Genomic DNA, 21912 nt, shown 5'->3' on the forward strand with positions numbered 1-21912 from the left:
TCTTAAGAACTTTCAGAGAAAGTTGTAGTATTCCTGCGGAAGTGCAGTTGAGACTTTCACAGCTAAAGTGCATGCATTCATGGCAACAAGAGCAAATGGATATTGATACTGAATACGTCGTTGGTAAAGACTAATAACTGTCCACTCCAGCTATGAGGAAATATAACTGCAAAATCAGCTATGCAAAAATGAAAGAAAGTTATTATAAGACTATTTGATTTACTTTTTTGTTCTTTTCGTAAATATTTACAAATAAATTGAGTGAATAAATGAATGCAAAAATGTTGATAATGTGCTAGACACTGCATATCACATATCCTGGTTGTATGGTAAGCAGAAGAAACATGGTTCCTGCCCTCATAAAACTTACACTCTAACAGGAGAGAAAAAAAAAATTTTTTAAATCCATAAACAAGCATCTTATTAAATTTCAATGACAATGCTGTTGATAAGCATTCTGACTCATACCAGTTTTTTGTTGTTGTTATTGTTCTCCATAGAGGACTAAAACACCTAGGAAATAATTAATAAACTGTATATAATGTCTTCTAAAAATCTCCCTGTAGGTCCATTATCTCATTCCCTAGATGGAAGTGGAAAGTAGTTATGTCATTACCTCCACCTTCCACCTTTGATATCCAATTAGGTACCATGGCTTATTGATTTTATCATCCAAATATATCTTACATTCAAGTCCTCTTCCCCATTTTTTTTTAGAGAAGGGAAGAAGGAGAAGGACAGAAAGAATCTCAAGCATGCTCTACACCCAGCGTAGAGGCTGACAGGGACTCAGTCTCAGAATCCTGACTTCATGACCTAAGCTGAAATCAAGAGTCAGACGCTGAGCCAAAAGAGCCACTCAGGCGCCCCACCCTCTTCTCCATTTCTATATCCAAAAGCATAATACTAGTTCTCTGGTAGTCTACCAAGTTGTTTTACTAGAGCCCCAGAATCACAAACAGATCAGGAGATATTAAAGTAGGAAAAGACCCTAGATATCATTCTTCAGATGAAGAAACTGAGGTTCAGTGAGATAAATGTCCCACCCAGGACCCCATAGTTTAGTCTAGCCACAGCCATGCCATTAATTTTTCTTTAGAGAAGCTAATTTGGAAGCCATAGAACACTATTAATTGCCTGCCTTTCCCAGCCTCTTCCTCCTTGTTAGAAAATCCTGTTTCCCATGGTAGGAACCAAAAATGACAAGTACTTGTTTCCTAGGGATGGCCATGTGACCCAGTCTTGGGCACCAAGATATAGAGGGAAGTCTCTGGCTGGTTTCTGAGAGTTTGCTTCTGACATAAAGAGAAATCAAGAAGAGCTACCAATCCCTGACTCCCTTTCTTCCTTTTTTGGAGCTGAACAACAGCAGCCTAAGGACAAAAAGCCAACAGCTGAGGATCAGAAGAATCAAAACGACTTGGGACCCTCTATGAGCCCTGAGCTAACCTTGAAACTGCCTACTTGCAGACATTTTATTCTGAGACATTATTTGAAGTCTTCCCTACTTACAACTTTATGTCATGTGTTCTGTAACTTGCAGCTGAGTGCACCCTGAATGGCCGCTGCTTTATTTCTTTATTTTCCCTCTTTCCCTCTAAGATCTACAGGAGCAGAGAATTGACCTGTTATTTTCATTGTGTCTTCCCAGTTCCTAGAACAGAGCCTGGCACAAAATCAGCCCTTGAGAAATATTTTTTGAATGGATGAATGTCCCCAAAACCTTCACTGGCTCTCTACTCCTACGGAATAAAATCCAAAGGATTAATCTGGCATTCAATGCCCTTCCTGATCTGGCCCCAATCTATCTTTCCAGTCTTATCTTTTACTTTCACATATGCTACTACTCAGGAAAACTATTTCCTGTCCTCCCAAACACTCCCTGAGCTTTCTAATGCAGGGCTTTGGCTCAGTGTCTGGTCTGTGGAATAGGCTCCTTCCCCTCCACTTTGATACTTTTCCCTCATTCTTCAAGTTCCAGAGCTTCTCCCATAGCACCTCCTCTGATACTTTTCAGGTACAAATATCTTTTCTATGTTTTCTTTTGTGCCATTTATGCTAATTAAACATTCATGCTAATTATTTGGTAGTCATCTCGATTAGATTATGAGCTCCTTGGGGATAGAAAATTCACCCTCCCAAGAAACAAATATAAAGCTTTGCCCCCGTAAATACCTTAATAAATTTTTATTTGTGCGTATGAGAATAAACAACATCAAAGTGAGCCCATTTAAAAAATTATTTGGACACAGGAATTGGTGCTGACTGTCATGGTAGCAAAGGTCTGATGAATTGCAGGAAGGGAAAGAAGGAGGGCAAGAGACTTGTTGGAAGTGTCAGGAGCAAGCCCTGGTGCTTTGTCTCCTGCCGATGATAGCGAAGTTCTTAATGGAAGATGATCCCAATCAATAGAGCCAGACAGCTGATTTATATAATGGAATCAAGCTGAAGCCGTTGGTCTTCCTCTGCAGAGTGATGTGAAAGGGGAAAACGCTACTAGACTAGAAAAAGCAAGGGACTCCACAAGTATAGCTGCTGGTGTTCAGAAATGTGTTCCCCATCAGCAAACCACAGGAGAGCTCCAGAGAGCAGCCTTCTTGAGCCTGGATGCTGAGGATTGCCGGTGGGGCGAGTGCTGCAGCTGGATTTGGGCTGCTGCTGCCGCTGCCACTGGGCACGCACCGCAGTGAGGGGTCTGACCACGCAGACCGCCTCCCAGAGCCTGGGTCTGGCTGGGAATGAGAAGTTAAGAGAGTGAGGGCTGGGAGGTGCAAACCCAAACAAGAAATCTAGGGAGCCAAAGGAGAGCAAAGGGTGATCTGGAGCCAAGACATCAGGCCAAGTGGAACTGGAGGAAATGTCATCATTGGTGAAGGAGGACTTGGAGAAGAAACTGTTTAAGCCACTCTCACAGAATCTCTACGAGTTTATTGAAATAGAGTTCTCGGTCCAGGACAGGTATTACCTCTGCGTGTCAGGTAATCTGTTCTTTCTGTTATCACTTCAAAATGTAAATAACTCCACAAGAGCCTTGGGTGGTAGAAGGACATTTTTGTATTTATTTTCCTGAATGGTAACAACACGTGTATCTTCAGGTGATAGAGCTTAATTATGCCAAGTTTGGGAATTTGGATTCCACTGCATTTTATTTTCAGTGCTAAAATTGAAGACAGAAAAATAATATTGTATTAAGAATATTTTGGTGGATTGTTCAGAAGAAAACTGGGTATGTATTTTCCTGCTTTGATTATTTTGTCTCCAAGCCTTTATTTAATTCACTTGCATGGTATGCAACCTTAATGTGTAAGAGCCCATTTTTAAAAATTCAACAGAGAGCTTTCTGTATGTTTTTAAATACACTGGAGAATTGAGTTATTCAGCTCTATTTCCAACCAGCCTAGATAACTAAGATTCTGTCTTTTCATGCTAAGAAAGAAAAGAAGACCTTAGATTTTCTTTTAAGGGCTTACTTAGACTTCCTAGTGGTTTATTTTGAAAAGAGAAATGATCTTCTAAAAATTCTTTCTCTTCTAGGAAGTATGCTTGCAGAAACAATACTTTAATCATAGAAATTAGTTCATGAAGTGGGAACTTTAAGGATAAGAGGCTGCTCTCTAAACTATTTAACTAAATACAGATTCTCCCTCATGTTCTTAAAATGCACGAAAATTATCCATATGTGAGAATAGGCTTTTGCATTTAATTATGATTTGCCTAACCTGCAATGTTTGTGCTGAATTTAGACAGAAATGTTTATGCCATTACTGAATTTAATATATAGCTTTCCCTTTTTCCAATCCATGCCTTTTACTACTTCTCAGGGGCTTAGGAGGAAGGAGCTCAGAAACTCTAAGTGTTCTTTGTGGACTTTCTTTTTTAAGGCACACACCTCAGCATTTTCAGAAAACAACTTATTATTATTCTCTTCCTGATAATTGCCTCAGAAGGACTCTAAAATTGTCAAGATCAAGTATTGTAAGGGAAGCAAAACAGCTTTAAATAAAATGGCTAAGAACTTTAAAAAATTCTATCAATCCTAAAAAGAATAATATTTAGGGGATCCCTGGGTGGCGCAGCGGTTTGGCGCCTGCCTTTGGCCCAGGGCGCGATCCTGGAGACCCGGGATCGAATCCCACATCGGGCTCCCGGTGCATGGAGCCTGCTTCTCCCTCTGCCTGTCTCTCTTTCTCTCCCTCTCTCTGTGACTATCATAAATAAATAAAAAAAAAGAATAATATTTACTCAATAATAAGCATACTAATATTTACCTAATGCTTTACCTAGCATATGTTGCTATATAAATACAAAGTATGAGAACTTGGCGTACTAGCAAGGTAAAAAACTTAACTGGCCAGGAAAAAGAAAGAAAGCAAGTTATGGAAAAAAGTCAAATGAAAGAATTTTAGAAACTATATTGCATCCTAACCATGAAATCACTATATCTTTAAGTATTTTGACTTAATATATTAGAGAAGATGCTTATTCCAACATTAATATTTAATAATTTTGTTACTAATAATGATCCTCTTTATAAAGTTAGTTACTCATCATGTAACATTAGTATGCAAGTAATTTTTTAAACTTATAAAAATAAAATCCTAGCAATGTATAAATCTAACTTACCAAATATATCTTTTTTTTTAACCAAATATATCTTAATTCCTCTCTTCAAATCTATAATTAACTAAACTTGTCCTATATGGCATTATAAAAAAAAGTCCCCTAGAATTAAACTTTTAGAAATGGATAATGTCTTTTTTTTTCTGTTATCCCTGAGTTGTAAGAAAGATACTGTGCACGGGGGTTACCTGCTGTCTTTTTTCACAAATGACCTGAATCATTTTAACACGGATCAGAAGGTCAAGGGGTTAACATTGTTAGCATGTATGAAAGCAACTTCTTTAGGGTTCAATTTTCTCATCTGGAAAATGACCAAGGAGAGTAGGTGATCATTTTAATTAGTAAAATTCAATGATTCTCTTCTGTAAGAAGTAAGGAAGAAAAAAACAAGGTCCTCTCAGATGTGAAGAGAAAGCAAGATTGTGATATTTCAGATAAAAGTTAACATTATAACTGATACTTATTCACTAATTTTTCATAACTCTCCTCTATATCACATCCATCAATTTGAGAGCACTTATCCTAAATGTAACATCTCTTTATGACCATTTCAAGTACATTGAGGCAGAATGGTAATTGAAAATGAAGTCAATGTGATGACTGATAGACTTTAATCTTTGATCATGCTTTACTCAGTAGATTTCTATTGATATGAATCCAACAGGTCATATTACAATTATTAAGGCAGGTAACTCCCGATTTTGAATGTTGGCCACCTTCACAGAGTAGAGACTGATGGTTACAATTTTCTCTTTATATCCTACAATCTAGCAGTTCTAAATTTTAAGAACCAAAGGCTAGAGCAGCTGAATTCCATCAGGCATTTTTCAAACTAAAGAAAAGTATGTTTAGATAAGTTAAAATTTCTATTTATCTGATTAGAATCTGTCTTTTGTAGGAGTCTCACAACCAAATGACTGTGATTTACTGTATCTTGATACCTTACCTGATTGATGTCAAAAATCAGATGTCCTAAACCCAATCTCCCTTTATGTATTTACTAGGATTTACATTGAGGATTTCCTGGCACCTCAGTCTCTTCCCAACTCAAGAGTTTGCATGGTCATTTCTCCTTGAGATTAGCTTCCCCTAGCCTCGAACATCGTTATCCCTATCAGTTAAAGTCATCTTCTTATAGAGGATGGAGGAGCCCTTTTATACACAGGCACTAGAAAGGGAAAAGTCACTTGTGCAATGATGGGTGCAAATAAATTAAAGATATTCCAAAGGATTGAAATAGTACATCCAGCATTCACCATAATTAATAGGGAAGTAGCAGGACATGCTAGAATGGATTCTAGAATGCTCGAGATCAGACATACATGGTATAAAACCTGGCTCTACTTTGTCCACCTGCCAGCTGTGAAATTTGGGGCAAGGTAATAAACCACTCTGGCCTCAGTGTTATCATCTCTGAAATGGAAATAATAACACCCACATAGGCACATAGTGCTCTCCTGTTAAATCCTAACTAGGAAAAAAACAAATATGATAAATTATGTTCAAAAAAAATAAAATAAGAGGTAGGATTATATTTTTAAATATATGGAAAAATTAATTTACTGTGATAACATGCTGAAATATATTTGTATAAATAGTATATACTATATATATTTATAATAAAAACAATACACACTAAACATATATAAGCATTATATTTAATACATAATGAAAATTGAAATATTGTTATACATTTTATAAATAAAATTATATGCATATTCAGATACAGATTATTTTAAATATTCTCATATACTTAGGAAAACATTTTTGTTTATAAATATTAATTTTAAAATAAATAGCATTTTCTAGAATTATGAGAATGGTATTATAAATTATCCATACATATTACATTTTATTTTATTTTTAAAAATTTTATTTATTTATTCATGAGAGACACGGGAGGAGAGAGAGAGAGGCACAGACACAGGCAGAGGGAGAAGCAAGCTCCATGCAGGGAGCCCGACGTGGGATTCAATCCCGGGTCTCCAGGATCACACCCTGGGCTGAAGGCAGCGCTAAACCGCTGAGCCACCCGGGCTGCCCCCATATTACATTTTAATGTCAGAACAGAACTTCTCTGTGAACCAGGGAATCTAACAATTTTGTCAAGCTATTTATGGTAAGAATAGTAACAATGAGAGAGTGTCAAATAAGAATAAATTAACAAGCCTTATAAACAACAAACATTTATTTCTCACAGTTTTGGAAACTGGGAAGTCCAAGATCATAGCACTAGTAGATTCAGTGTCTGGTTAGGACCACCTCCTCAGAGATCACCATCTTTCTGTAACCTTATATGGTGGAAAGGGCAAGGGATCTCTCTGGAGTCTTTGTATAAGTGTATTGATGCCAAATCACCTCCCAATGTCCCCAACTGCTAATACCATCACCTTTGGGGGTTAAGATTTCAAAAATAAACTTTGGAGGAGACATAAACATTCAATCTATAGTACTCAGTATAGCCCAAGAATTGATGTTATAAAAATATTTCTAGAAAAAATATATTTGAGAATTTTTAAAAGATTTTATTTATTTATTCATGAGAGACACAGAGACAGAGGCAGAGACACAGGCGGAAGGATAAGCAGGCTCCCTGCAGGGAGCCCGATGCAGGACTCGATCCCAGGCTCTCGGAATCATGCCCTGAGTCAAAGGCAGATGCTCAACCACTGAGCCACCCAGGTGTCCCTTGAAAATTGCTTTGTTAGTGAAATCAATAATAGTGTTCTCAATGACCCCAAGACATCATCAATATATTGAAACATTTTCACTGAGGCTTCCTATCTTTGATATCTCATGGTGGTTTCTTCATATTATTTAGTTTCAATGATGAAAACAATTATGTAATACTAAGATTATAAAATAACAGTCATCTGTTTATTTAAAGCATTTCTATGTAGTTTATTTGTGAGCTATCGTTTTTCCTCTATTCTGCAAAATCATATTGGTGGAATTAGCCAATCTTCTTTCCATCTAGCCTTATGAATTACAGTGACTATTTTGCCATGGTAAGAGAGGCAGTTATTAATGAGTGTTTCTTTTGAAATTAAAAGTGAAAATAAATGGTTGGCATAAACTTAAGACTGTAATTCTGAAAACGCTAACTAAAGTATTAATACTTGAGCAGGTTATTCTGAAATTCCATGAGTCTATAGATATTACTCACTAAATCATAATTACATAATGGCCCCTCTGATGTTACTAAAATCACCTCTCTAACACTTTGACTATATAAACACATTTCTGTTTTAAGACAATGTGATGAGTTTCCACTTTGCTGCTGCGTTAGTGTGGATATGGCCATTGAGTTTTAGCTGGCAGCAGAGCCCAAGTGTGAAAATCAGGGGTTGGGTCCACTCCAGCATGAGTAAACTTCTTTGACTCTTGGCTAAAGAAAATTCTTGGAGTCTCCTTGACTCCAAAGGAGGCTACTTTTGCCAAATTCGGAGTCTGTACTGTTTCTTGCTACATCATTGTATCAAAAGGTTAACTTTTAAAGTGTGCTTATTTTCTTAGTTCAGTGTTAGTTAGGACAGTAATCATTAATGTAAAAAAACTCGATAACTGGTAGATCCTACCTTCTTAACATCTCTCTCAATCCTTTATAGAACTCCTCAAGAAAATTTTCTAGAATTTAAAGCTCAGTTATCCCTTAAACTTCTTCAGGGACAACCCTCCTCCCAAGCTACCCCTCCATACACACACCTTTCAGGATAATATTTGAATTCTTTAGCCTAGGATTCTAGACCCTTCCAGACCTCTTGCCTAACCTGCTTCCTACAATCTACCCACCCTCACATTTCATGCCAACAATACCAAATACCTGTCATGACTCAAAAGGGTCAAGTATTTCATGCTTTTGTACACATGCTGTTCCAGAAGTTCCTCTAGTCCTTTCTTTATTCTGCTCTCACTGCCCCTTACAACTCAGATTACCCCCCTTCAAGAAGCTCTCTCTGACCCCACCAGTTGGATGAAGATGTCCCTGCTCCATTTTCCTATATTACCCTGTCTGTGCCTCATTCATGGCACTGTGATTATGCATTTTTTCTGAGTCCATACCCCCTGTAATCTCAGTGAGAGCAAGATTGGTGCCTTATGGGAATTCATTTTTTTCATGCCTCGCACAGGGCTTTGTACAAAAGGGGAACTCTAATATTTATCAAATTAATGAAATGAATCAGCCTATAGGCAATTGGCTAACTATCATAACATGTAGATGAAGCAGAGGAATTTGCTTCAGATTACATTTTCACATAGTATCCAGTTATTTCTTCCCATACCCATTCTCTCCCACACCCTAAGTAGCAAGTGAGACAGCTAGTCAGAACAAGAACATTGTCCTTTGGTTCTGAGGTAGAGCCTTTGTCTGAACAGATACAACTGCCTCTTAATGGAGGGAACTGCCCTCAAGATCTTGTCCTGAATAAGTCTAACAGAATCAACTCCGCCTCCACTTCGACATTCCATGCTTCCTTCCTAATAGCTTCCTTTCTAATCATTTCCTCTTCCCAAAGCTAACATCTAGACCAGTGGAAATGAACCTTTCTTAGAGCTGGAGAAAAGCACATAGGCAGAAACCCACCAATTTTTGCAGACAGTTTTAGGAGTCTCACAGACTCTGGGACAGTTTTTTGAGATTGAGTTAAGATCTCCTGTCCGGGTCCTCTCAAGGACATGCCCTTCAGTCACTCCCTTTGTCCCCCAGAATATACAATCCCTCCTCTTGCAAACTCTTGGAGTATGTGATCTAAATCATAGCCTTTAGTCTTTTCCTATTTTTTGTTTCAATCCTACCTAACCCTGGAACTGGCACACAGTATGCACTCAGTATTCGTGCAGAAGGAGTCGTCTACAAGTTGTCTTCTGCCCTCACCATTCCAGAGAAACTGCCCTCAGGAAAGAAATAAATGGTATTCCCTAAGTCAGATTCAGTGCCAGGTCTGAACTCTGCTTTCTCCAACAAAGTGACTTCACAGGATGGTTTCCAAGTTTTAAAATTCTCTGTCCTCTTGATTTCCATGGCACTGCATTGTTGGGTTTGTCTCCTCCCAGACCTCTCTGCTGGCACCTTTTTCTTTTCTGCTCCATCTTGCCTCTTTCCTCTGCTCTTTTCCCTATAAACTTGTCTTGGAAAACTGTTCACACAGAAAAAGCCTTATTCTGTATCTCTACTCCTAAATTATAAACTTCCACCTCCTTCTCTTCTGAGATCATTTATGGATACCTTGTCTGTATGTCAAAAAGTAAACTCATGGGGTGCCTGGGTGGATCAGTTGGTTAAGTGTCTGCCTTCAGCTCAGGTTGTGATCAAGCACCCACATCGCATTGGACTCCCTGCTCAGCAAGGAGTCTGCTTCTCCCTCTCCCTCTGCCTCTCCCTTCATCCACTTATGCATGCTCTCTCTCTCTCCCATAAATAAATAAATAAATAAATAAATAAATAAATAAATAAATAAATAAAATATTTTTAAAAAGAGAAATAGGGGCACCTGGGTGGCTCAGTGGGTTAAGCATCTGCCTTTGGCTCAGGTCATGATCTGGGGGTCCTGGGATCAAGCCTTGCATTGAGCAGGAGTCTTCTTGTCCCTCTGTCCCTCTCCCATCCCCCTCCCTCTGTTTATGCTCTCTCTCTCTCTCTCAAATAAATAAATAAAATCCTTTTTTAAAAAATAAATGAAAAGTAAAGATATAAATCAACCAATCATCATTGTTCCCAACCAGTTTACCCTCCATACTTTCCTGTATGGGTTTCCATCAAGTGTTGTCAATGCCTTATTTGAAATCTTACTTAGATTTGCCATGTCTATTCCATTGCTCACATCCTATGCCTAGATTACAACAGTCTCTTAAAACAAATGAGATAAAACACTTAACCACTTACTGCAAACCAGGCACTATCCTACCTCATTTATCTAGCTTATCTTTAATCTTTAAACCCTCTGAGTTTGTAGAAGTCTGATGTGCTTTCCAACGTGAGCAGAAGGAGGCTTAATCTCTCTGGTGTGAAGTCATTTCCTCAGACCACACTCTAAGTAGTGGTGTCCATGATTTGAATCTGAAATGTCTAAAGCCAGAGCCCAGTAAGCCTCACTGCCTTTTCTAGGGATCTCCAGTCCTCCTTTCTTTTCTCCTTCTTCAGTGTATCTTGTGCATCCCTACTCCTCCCCCCCCCCAAAAAAAAACACTCCTTTAACAGGGCACCACTGTACTAGCCTCCTGTTCAGGGAGGGAAGAGGATTTATTGAATATGTATCACTGTATGAGCTTTCACTGAACACTTGACAGAATGACCTCTTAGATTTGTCAGCCTGATCAGATTCCTTCTCTATGGGATCAAACTCACTGAGCAACTCTAAGATCAACTGGTGGCCTTAATTTCAGTATCACTTCCGCCCTCAGAGGATAATTACTCCATTCACCAGCCCCAATTCTGGAGCCCTCACAGTCCAGACCAGCAAGCCATCCCTTCTACTAGAGGAAGGATCCAAATATCACAACTCCTCAGTGGTTTCTGTCCCTTTGCAAATCCAGAGGCTTTCAAAACATTTTCACAGTCTTCTCGACATAGTCAGTCCTATTGCCCACCATATCCTAACACCCACCAATCTATATAGTCCACTTTCTCTAATTCTCTTGATGAGTCTCAGCTTCTCTGTCATTAATTTCCTCATGCTGTCCTTCACCTGGAAACACTCTCAGTATCATCCTTGCCTTCACAAACAGGACTCATTTTAAATCCTCTCTCAAATTTTATTTCTCCCACTATTCCTTCCTTAACTATTCCAATCCTCTCCCTCCTCAGAACTCCTGGTGAGCATATAGTTTGTTGCACATTGCTTATCTAGCATTATATCATAATGTATTGCTTTATATCTTCTTAACCAAGAGGACATGCCAGAGTGGTACTTTCCAGAATGAAAAGAGAGTTCCTCAAATTCCAGTCTCACTCTTAGAGGACAGAACTGGCTTGCAACTCTCTAAGTGACATCATCCATCTTGAAAGAAGTTTCCAGATATTCAATTCCAATTGCCACTACTTTATAATATACTTATATAGCATTGTATGTCATAACTATATATTTTATGTGACTCATGCATGTTAGCATTGTCTCCTCAACAAAATCATAGTTTCTAGAGGGCAGGGACCATGTTTCATCCTTGTATCACCTCTGGCATCTGTAATAGTTCTATCAGGTAAATAGCAGATTCTCAGTAAATACCCCCTTTATTTATTCACTGATAATTTTCATTTCAGGAGCTCTAACATCAAATATTGATTCTTCTGATGTGTTCGTATGAGATTAAGGATTTTAAGGCCGGGAAATTATTTCCCTCACTTTGTTCACATCAAATAAGCCATGGTTTTCTCTTGCCTTTCAAAGTATAGTACTAAAGCTTTTTGTTTGATGGCACACTTTGAATGCTAATATTTGGAGACATGCTAAAGAAGATTAAAAGTCTCAAACAAAAAAAATCTCAAACAAAATCAAACAGGTCAATCGTAGCTATGATGCAAGTACTTGTATGTCAAAATTCTCACAGCAACTTTAGAAGACAGTTCAGTACAGTATGTTTAGAAGACATACAGACCTGTATTTGTATGATCACTCTTCAACCCTGTGTTGCTGTGTGAGCAGAAATGTTTGCTTTCCTGACCTCACTTTCCATATTGTCATAAATTAAAATTCCAATTTGTTCTGGTAAATACTTTGGCACTGACTGTATGCTAACACTAAGCCTCTTATTTCCTGCCATGAGTCGAATCCCATTCTCCACCACAAAGCTCATAGCTGAAAGCACATAGCTCAGTGTTCCATCTGACAGAAATTTCCACGGCAGCATGTAAACACAGTTGTAGTAAAAATTAAATTAACATATGGAGCAAATTAGAGAGCATACTCATGAAGGTTTAGATATGTCAGGCTTTATAATTGGGGTACAGATAGGATGTAGGCTTAAACTCATTATATGAAAAGAAGGTACATAAATCCCTAAAAGTACAAAAAAATAAAATAACTTGATGAATAATTTATTCCAAGAGTTCATGTAAACTAAGTGTTTTTCTGTCCTACAGTGACGAAAAATGAAGAAGTAAAAATAATTATGGTGAAACACTACAGAATAGGTTTAGATGAAAAATATGAAGTAACAAAAAAGTGGTCTTTGAACGATCTGCAGATGATTGATGGAAAAGAAGCAGATACCGTAAGTGTTATGTTTTGTAAGGGAGATGTGGGATCAATATGCTAGAAATCTTTATGTTCAATGTCCTACTTCATATTATTCTTGGCATATACTGTTAAGATGACATATTGTTCTTTAGTGGTATGGGTTATTCTGCTGGGATAATCCACTGGGTTTTTTGTTCCATTTTTCTAAGTTGAAGTTTGAATTTTTGTCTATTAAATTTAAAAGCATGTTTCCCAAGAGATTCTTAACAGATTAAGAACAATCTGCCAGTCAATCCTAAAACTTTATGTGATGTTTCCACCACCACCCTCTCCCCAAGTTCCTCCATTAAATTTTGAAGATTCCTTCCTCATTGTCTTCAAACTACTGTCAGTTAGCCACTTGATCCTCCAGAAATCCTACAACCTTAGATTTGAAAGGTGGTGTGGGAGGTTTACATGACAATCTTTCACTTTGACCACTTGAAGAGTGGTTTTCTCAGTTTCCCCTTGAATTCTTCCACTGATGGGAAACTTTTATCATGTGAGGAAATCCATTCAATTTCTGAATTGCCATACTTTATTTTTAATTTCCTGCTATGTTTAACCAAAAATCTGCTTCACTCTAACATCCACCCATCAGTTCTGGTTTTGCCATTTGGGGCAACTTAGAAAAAATCCAGTCCTCCTTTCACATAGCAGCCTTTCCAATATTTGAAGATGATTATAATGTTCCCTCAGGTTTTCTAAGTCAAAGGTACTCATTTTATTCTTTAAATAACTTTCATTATGAAGATCAAATAAGATAACATGATAGGACAATACAAATGCTAAGAAATAGTAGCATTGTTGTGATTTCTTTCCCATGACATTGCTACAACACCCTCACCACACTATTTTCTCTTCCCTGGAATGCTCCAGCTTTTCCAAAATTAAATACAATACTTTACAATTAGTGAGACTGGCTTGTATTTCCTTGGTTCTGAATTCTTTATTTCTATTAAACGCTTACCTGAAACTCCAAGTCTTTTGTGCATGAATTACCAATTAACCTGATCTGCCATAGCTTCTACTTACAGAGAATAAAATTTAAATTAGGGCCCTTGGTGATCTGGCTCCATTATTTCTGGTCATTCCTCCTTAAACCGTATATATCATCAGTGCTTAACTGCTGACTGTCAAGGTTTAAAATGCCCAGTCACCTCCATCTCTCACCCCATTCCCAGATTCCCCATTGGGTAAAGTCCTACTCTTGTTTCCCTTCCCCCAAACCCCCCTTGCATTGAAGAATAAATGTGTTACAGACATAATTCTACAAACTGCAGTTGGCTTACTCTATCTCCCCTCCGGATGGAAACCTAAAAAACTGAGACCATGACTTTTCATCTTTTATCATAGCCTTCTGCCTTATAGATATTAAGCATTCAATAAGTATTTGTGGTTTTGCTGGATAAATTAGAATTTAAGCTTATTTATTCTTAATCCTAGAGAATACCATATTCTTAGTTTGGCCTATTGTTCCCACCTATCAAATTGTCAAATATTCACTGTAGTATGATGATGCAGATTTAATGAGCACAATATGTAGGACTTAATTCATCAATAATAAAAATGATGAGACAGGCAGAGCTAAGTGCCATCTGGTAACCTGTAGGTAATTGATGAGTTACTATTACCACCGCTTGTAATAACGCTCCCTGCTACCATCTCACACTTAGTAAACTCTTATCACATGCCAGGAACCACATGAAGCTCTTTTCTTATATAATTTCACATAATCATTACAAAACCCTATAGAATTAGATTCAGTTATTACTTCCAATTTACAGATGAGGAAAACGAAACTCAAAGAGTTAATTGACTTGCCCAAGGTCACAAAGCTATTCAGGGGTGGAGCTAGACTTTACCCAGAAATCTATTAATTTGCCTTCTTTGAGCTGCTTGTTTAACATCTCTACAAATTCATATATCCATTCGTTCATTCATTCATTCATCCAGAATTTGTGGTATACCAGATTCTACTAGTCTCTGAAGATACAGCGGTGAAACAGACAGACATAGCACTTACTTTTGCCATACTTACTTATATACTTACTTAATTATCTAGTCTGAATACCTGAATTTTGCCCTTATGATCTTTACTGAAATCAATATATGCTATTTGCTATTGTCTTGATATCATCACCTAGGAATCAATCCTATTTTTAAAATTTTGCATGTTTGGCATGACTTCTTGGTGAAAGCATGCTGGATTTCATTGCTTTTTTTCCCCTGAGTATTCACAGAGCATTTTTCTGATAATACATTCAACCTAAATGTTGAACATTTAGGAAATAGTTACTATTGCACATCAATATGGTAGAATGTGACACTGTCATTAAAAATCATGTATCCATAAGAATGGCTCAGGACACAATTGTTCATCATTTAGTAAGTTTTTTTAAAGTCAGCCAAATACAAAACTTTTCTGTACTATTATCTCATTTTGCATATTTAGAATATTTCATATTATTGAAAACTGAAATCTAAACCTTAAATTTGAATACAAAAAATATACATAGGTATATGTATGCATGAATATGTATATATGAAAGAAAGCAGTATTTTGACAATAATTATCTCTATTTGATAAGATTACATATTCTAAGTTATTATTTCATCTTTATACCTTTATGTACTTGCCAAAATTTCTATACTGCGTTGAATTTTATCAGAAATCAATGTCAAGGGGCATCTGGGTGTCTCAGTTGGTTAAGCATCTAATTTTTTTAAAGATTTTATTTATTTATTCATGAGAGACAAAGAGCAAGAGAGAGGCAGAGACACAGGCAGAGGGAGAAGCAGGCTCCATGCAGGGAGCCTGACGTGGGACTTGATCCTGGGACTCCAGGACCATACTCTGAGCCAAAGGCAGATGCTCAACCACTGAGCCACCCAGGCATCCCAACGTCTGATTCTTGATTTCAGCTCAGGTCATGATGTCAGGATTGTGAGATTGAGCCCTGCATCAAGATCCACACTGAGTGTGGAGCCTGCTTAAGATTCTCTCTCCCTCTCACTCTGCCCCTCTCCACCTCCTACTCATGTACTCTCTCTCACTCTCTAAAAACAAAAATCTTACTGTGCTGTTTAATAAATAAAAGAAATATTTTTTAAAAAGAAATCAATGTTCAGGAATTAATCATCCCTCCCTCTATTTTCACTCATTTTTCTTTTCTTATTTTTCTCTCAAGTTTTCAAATATTACTGATGGCATAATGATTTTCTACAAGCTTGGTCAGTGCCTGGGGTTGTATTCAGCAAGCCTGTCACTTAGATTCCCTGGAAGCAGCTCTCTGTGCTCTATTTTCTCCTCACCTTCCTGACCTTAATTCTATCTCAACCTTGTTGATTCTTCCCTTTCCCGTTGAAGATCATCATCTTTGATTGTGAACTAGAAACAAAAGAGAAGTTGAGTATTTCTAATTTTCTCATCATTTTAGGACCTAAAATACTAAAGTGCCAGGAAAAAAAAACCTATAATATCCAAAAATCAGTTCTTTTAAATATTTATTTTCTGTGGATGAAATGAAAATATCCCAGTTGTTCTGAGAATTTCTACTTCTCTTCTTTCTTGGAATTGAAACCTCAGAAGTCAGCACTTATTATATTTTTCTCAATAGCAATGACATGGTTTTAAATAGAATAATTTTGAGCCAGAGAATTGTCAACTTTAAAATGCAATGGAATTGAAATTGAAGTCAATCTATAAAGCAGAAATCATAAGGACTGGGGATTTGGAGAGTGATATGGTGTACCAGGAGGCGGAACAGTATAGCAAAACATTCGACTGAGCTGATTGAGATCTTGGTTCTTATCCTGGCTCTGCCAACTACAAGTGTGACCTGGGCTCCACCTCCCTGGAAACTATTGTCCCAGCTAAGCAAGAGGTCACTGGATGATCCATGAGACCCTCTTCTAGGTCTAGGATTCTATGGAAAAAAGAACAAGAGAATGGAGAGGGAGAGAAAGAGAGGGAAAGAGGCCCTTGTATTCTATGTACATGTCTGCTCAGGCATCAATTACTAAGCTTAAAGTAGAAAAATAATCCCCTCTGAGTATCCCAAAGGGATAATGGATATTTTCTACAGGATAAGGATAAAATATTTTAGAGAAAACGATATAAAGAGCATGATTACTTTGTGGTGATGGAATGGGTGTGATTTCCTTTTACTGAGATTTCCTGCAGAAGTGTCGTTAATGCTGCAATTATGACAGCCAGGAAAAATTTTGCAAGGTGTGGCTCATGGGAACACTGCATTTAAAATCATGTAACTTTTGTACATTCTTGTTTGAAAGCATTGTGTTGTTTTTTTTTATTTAATGATATGAAGCAAGGTAGTATTCACACCAGTATCACAACCTTTGAGGGCAGCTTTGGGACTATTATTTATTAAACTCTACACTATGCAGTTTTTATAATTATTCTCATATACATTTCATAGCAACCATACCTAAAATGGGGGGAAAAGTAAAGATCAGATTAGATAAGTACTTTGCCCATGGTTAACATCAGAGAGTCAAAATGGTTATCTAACTTCAAAACTCATGTTCTTTTTCCTGCCTCTTGCAAGAATTTTCCCATTTAAAAGAAAAATGCAAATGTGCAAGCTGTTTCTGTATAATGTTTACACACTACATGGTAACAAATTATTAATAGTCTCGTTTCACCTCTCTCCCCCTCCTTGTCATTTACGGCAATGTTTACCTCCACTTCTCTTTTTATAGGATTACTTCTGATCAGTTCAACACACATTTGTTGAGAACTTAGTATTTGCCATAGACAAGCACTAGGAACACAAAGATAAATAATTCAAAACCTCTGGCCTCAAAAAGAGTTAGGGGTTAGGCAGTTAATGAATGTGGAAGCGTTTTGTAAACTGAAAAGCATTTTATAAATTCAAGGCATTGTTGTTACTGCTCTTAGTAACAGCAATTATTGTTATTTTAGTAGATAGGACCTAGATGAAGTTTGATGTCCACTTGTTCTTAAAACATCTCCACTAAAAATACAGCAACAACCTAGAGCAATCAATAGAGGCAGTCTTGAGTAATTTGACACTTTCAGTCAAATGATTTAATGATCCCAGCTATTAACTTCAAAGGTAATTCTTTGCTATCAACTTGCTATTAACCAGCAAGCTGGTGATATAGTATGGCAAAAGCTAATCTTGCCATCCTGTGTTTCCCCCTTCTTTTATTTATTATTTATTATTTATTATTTATTATTTATTATTTATTTATATTCAATTCATTAACATATAATGTATTATGGGTTTCAGAGGTAGAGGTTAGTGATTCAACAGTGCTCATTACATCCTGTGCCCTCCTTAACATCCATCACCCAGTTACCCTGTCACCACACCCCACTCCCCTTCATCAACTCTCAGTTTGTTTCCTATAATTAAGAGTCTCTTATGGTTTGTTCCCCCTGCTACCATTGGAATAGCACAAGGGATCAACTTCCTAGGAAGGAAATGGAGACATCTTTTCTCCACTCCAGAAGTATGTAAGGGGATTTATTTTCTTTTTCCATCCCCATGTATCCTCTCAAACTCACTACCCTGGGAGGACTTGATAACTGTGCATTCTGAGGCATGTTTTATTTGGATAATTGAAAAGTTACAGATGCTTCCAAAGTAATCTTCCATATTATTGTTTTCTTTAAAAGCAATATGTTTAAATCAAATAGCTTTAGAAAGTTCGTTTGTAGATTTTAGAAATCTGTTTGATACTGATACTTTACAATCAATAAGCATATGTAAGAGAATATGAGAGAATCCCCAGGAAATTTAGCTACTTTCCGGGCTACAAACAATCATGTCTCTCTTTTTTTTCTAGGACAATCCATTTTTTGATCTGCACTTCAAGAAAGTGTACAGTTTGGAAGCATATAGTTGTGCTTCTAAATATGCCTTTGCTCGAACTGTAAATAAGCTGAATCATGCATATCTTAAGAAGGACTTACAGATTGTGAATTTTGATTCTACTTACATTAATGATGATTCTATTTGGTCCTCCAACAACAAAGATTGTTTGGTTCTTATGAGAATATGCTTTTATGCTTTCAATCTGGTGTGCTTGTCCCTGTGTCCCCTGCCACTCTGAAGATGTATACCATGTTCCTTCATCAGTGTTCTATGAAAATGGTTCCCTAGATAAATATCAATAGTCATGATTTCGTTTTTTCCTTCATCAATGACTATTATTTATATGACAATAAAGTGATGCTTTGTGAATTGCAGTGAAATGTGTTTTAATGCAAATATTGCATTCATGGATAGGAAGAAGTAATATTGTCAAGATGTCTGTACTACCCAAAGCAATCTACAGATTCAATGCAATCTCTGTTAAAATCCCAACAGCTTTTTTTTAGCAGAAATGGAAAAGTCAGCCCTCAAAATGATATGGAATTCCAAGGGTGCCAGAATAGCCAAACAATCTTGAAACAGAAGTACAAAGCTGAAGCACTCACATCTCCCAACTTCAAAACTTACTATAAAGCTACAGTAATCAAAACAGTGTGGTATTGGCATAAGGATAGCCATATAGGCCAATGGGATAGAATTGAGAGTTCAGAAATAAATCTAAACATCTATTTTTGACAAGGGTGCCAAATTCATTCAAAGAGGAAAAAATAATCTCTTCAACAAATGGTACTAGAACAACTGGATATGCCCAAGTAGAGGAATGAAGCCCCTATCTTACACCATACACAAAAATCAACTTAAAATGAATTAAAGACTTAAATGTGAGACCTGACACCATAAAATTCCTAGAAGAAAATACAGGGGTAAATCTTCAGGACCTTGGATTTGGCAATGGATTTTTATCATAACAAAAGCATGGGCAACAAAAGAAAAAAACAGATTGGACTTCATCAAAATTGCTTTTGTATCAAAGGACATTATTAAAAAAGTAAAAAACAAACCTACAGAGTGGGAGAAAATATTTGCAAGTCATGTGCCTGATAAGAGTTTAATAACCAGAGTATGTAAATAACTCCTACAACTCAGTATCAAAAAGACAACCCAATTCAAAAATGACTCAAATAGACATTTCTCCAAAGAAGGTATAGAATAAACACAAGAAAAGATACTCAGCATCATTAGTCACAGGAAATATAAGATAAAACCATAAGGAGATACCTCTTCACACCTACTAGGATGGCTTTAAAAACAAAAATAAAAACAAAATGACAAGTACTATCTAAGATGCAGAGGATTGGAGCCCTTATATGTTGTTGGTGGGAATGTAAAATGGTACAGTCACTATAGAAAATAATTTCACATTTCCTCCAAAAGCTAAACACCGAATTACCAAATGACCCAGCAATTTAACTCCTAAGTATATACTCAAGGGAGTTGAAAACAGGGGCTTGAATAGTTGTTTGCACACCAACATTCATTGTAGCATTATTCACAACAGTCAAAAGATGGAAACAACCCCAATATCCATAAACATGAATGGAGACACTAAATGTGGTCTATCCCTACAGTGGAATATTTTTCTGTTGCAAAAATCAGTGATGTTCTGATACATGCCACAACATAGATGAATGTTGAAAATGTGCTAAGTGAAATGTCAGACACAGAAGAACAAATATTGCATGATTCTACTTACATAAAGTATATAGAATAGGCAAATCAAGAAACAGAAAGTAGGTAGGAGGTTACCAGGGACTGGAAGAAGGCAAAAATGGGGAGTTGTTGCTGAATGGTTTACAGAGTTTCTGTTTGGGATGAAGAAAAAGATTTGAAATAGATGGTAGTCATGGCTGCACAGCATTGTGCATATAATTAATACCACTGAATTGTATGTTTACAGTATGATCAAAAAATGTTATATATATTTTACCACCATGAGAAGTAATAATAATGTAATATGCTAAAAGTCACTGAATTGTACACTTTGAATGAATTGTATGGTATGTAAATTATATCTCAATAAAGCTGTTAAAAAGGACTACATTTAATCTACTAGAAGTCTACTAGAAGAAAACATGAGTGAATTTTTTTATAAACTGAGATTGGGAAAAACTGCTACCTATCACTTAAATTGAGAAATAATAAAGAAAAAAGTGATTAATTTAACTACGTAAATATAAGATGACTTTGCATGAAAAAATACTATAAAGAATCAAACAACAAATGACAAACCTGGAAAACACGCAAACATACTAATATTTTTCATAAATGGAGTTCTCTTTAACTTGAGGGGTTAAAAAGACCAACAATACAGGGGCACCTGGGTAGCTCAGTTGGTTAAGCATCCAACTCTTGGTTTCAGCTCAGGTCATGATCTTAGGATCATGGGATCGAGCTCCACATCCCACTCCATGCTCAGTGTAGAGTCTGCTTAAGTTTCTCTCCCTCTCTCTTTTCCTCTGCTCCTCCCCGCTGCTCTCTCTCTCTAAAATATATAAATAAATCTTTTTTAAAAAGACCAACAATGCAATTTGCTAAAAAATTAAGATGATATGAACAGACATGTCATTAAGAAGAATTGCAAATGACATTTAAACATATGAAAAGATATTTAAACTTGCCCATAAGAGAAATTTAAATTAAATCTACAATATAACCCTGTTTCTCATCTATTAGATAGGCAAAAATTCAAAACTTTAACAATATCTCACTGGAAGTGGAAAAATGGGTCTTCTCATTCATTGCTATTGGAAATGCAAAAGGGTACAAATCCCGTAGGAGAGGAATTTGACAATATCTTGCAAAACTACATACATATTTACTCTTTGACTCAGCAATTTATTTTTTTCCTAGAATTCTATCCAAAGATATTTTAGCAAAAATATAGAATGACACATGCACAGGCATGTGACATTGTTTATAAGAGCAAAACATTTCAAATAGCTCAAATATTCATCATTTGAATATTATAATATATATTATAATATATGAATGGAATAATCTATAGCACAAACACATAATAGAGTACCATGCTGCAGTACAAAATGGAAAATAGTGAAGGTGCCAGGTATGCCCCGATTGGAGGCTGTTGGCATGGGAAGCTGTAGGTGGGCTAACTAGAAGTTGGGTATCCTAGGTGATTGGTTAAAGATATA

The 21912-nt window shown here is 36.7% G+C and overlaps 1 protein-coding gene across 2 annotated transcripts; it reads left to right on the forward strand.

Moving 5' to 3' along the window:
• The first annotated feature begins 2527 nt into the window (after positions 1-2527).
• On the forward strand, positions 2528-20336 carry EXOC1L (exocyst complex component 1 like). Of its 2 annotated transcripts, none has more exons than XM_077848068.1 (3): positions 2528-2978; positions 12698-12828; positions 18672-20336. In XM_077848068.1, exons 1-3 carry the CDS (start codon positions 2858-2860, stop codon positions 18936-18938), a joined length of 519 nt encoding a protein of 172 aa, XP_077704194.1. In that variant the 5' UTR covers positions 2528-2857; the 3' UTR covers positions 18939-20336. The 2 variants fall into 2 exon arrangements, with proteins under 2 accessions (XP_077704194.1, XP_077704195.1); XM_077848069.1 differs by lacking the exon at positions 2528-2978 and adding an exon at positions 3015-3226.
• The last annotated feature ends 1576 nt before the right edge of the window (positions 20337-21912 follow it).

Source organism: Canis aureus, chromosome 14, assembly GCF_053574225.1.
Source record: "Canis aureus isolate CA01 chromosome 14, VMU_Caureus_v.1.0, whole genome shotgun sequence".
Classification (NCBI taxonomy): Eukaryota; Metazoa; Chordata; class Mammalia; order Carnivora; family Canidae; genus Canis; species Canis aureus.

What these genes read in the sequence shown, in the direction of transcription:
- EXOC1L (XM_077848068.1), top strand. Translation starts at nt 2,858, where the DNA reads ATGTCATCATTGGTGAAGGAGGACTTGGAGAAGAAACTGTTTAAGCCA. An exon ending in GTATTACCTCTGCGTGTCAG is followed by an intron (nt 2,979 to 12,697) that starts GTAATCTGTTCT and finishes TCTGTCCTACAG; the next exon opens with TGACGAAAAATGAAGAAGTA. An exon ending in ATGGAAAAGAAGCAGATACC is followed by an intron (nt 12,829 to 18,671) that starts GTAAGTGTTATG and finishes TTTTTTTTCTAG; the next exon opens with GACAATCCATTTTTTGATCT.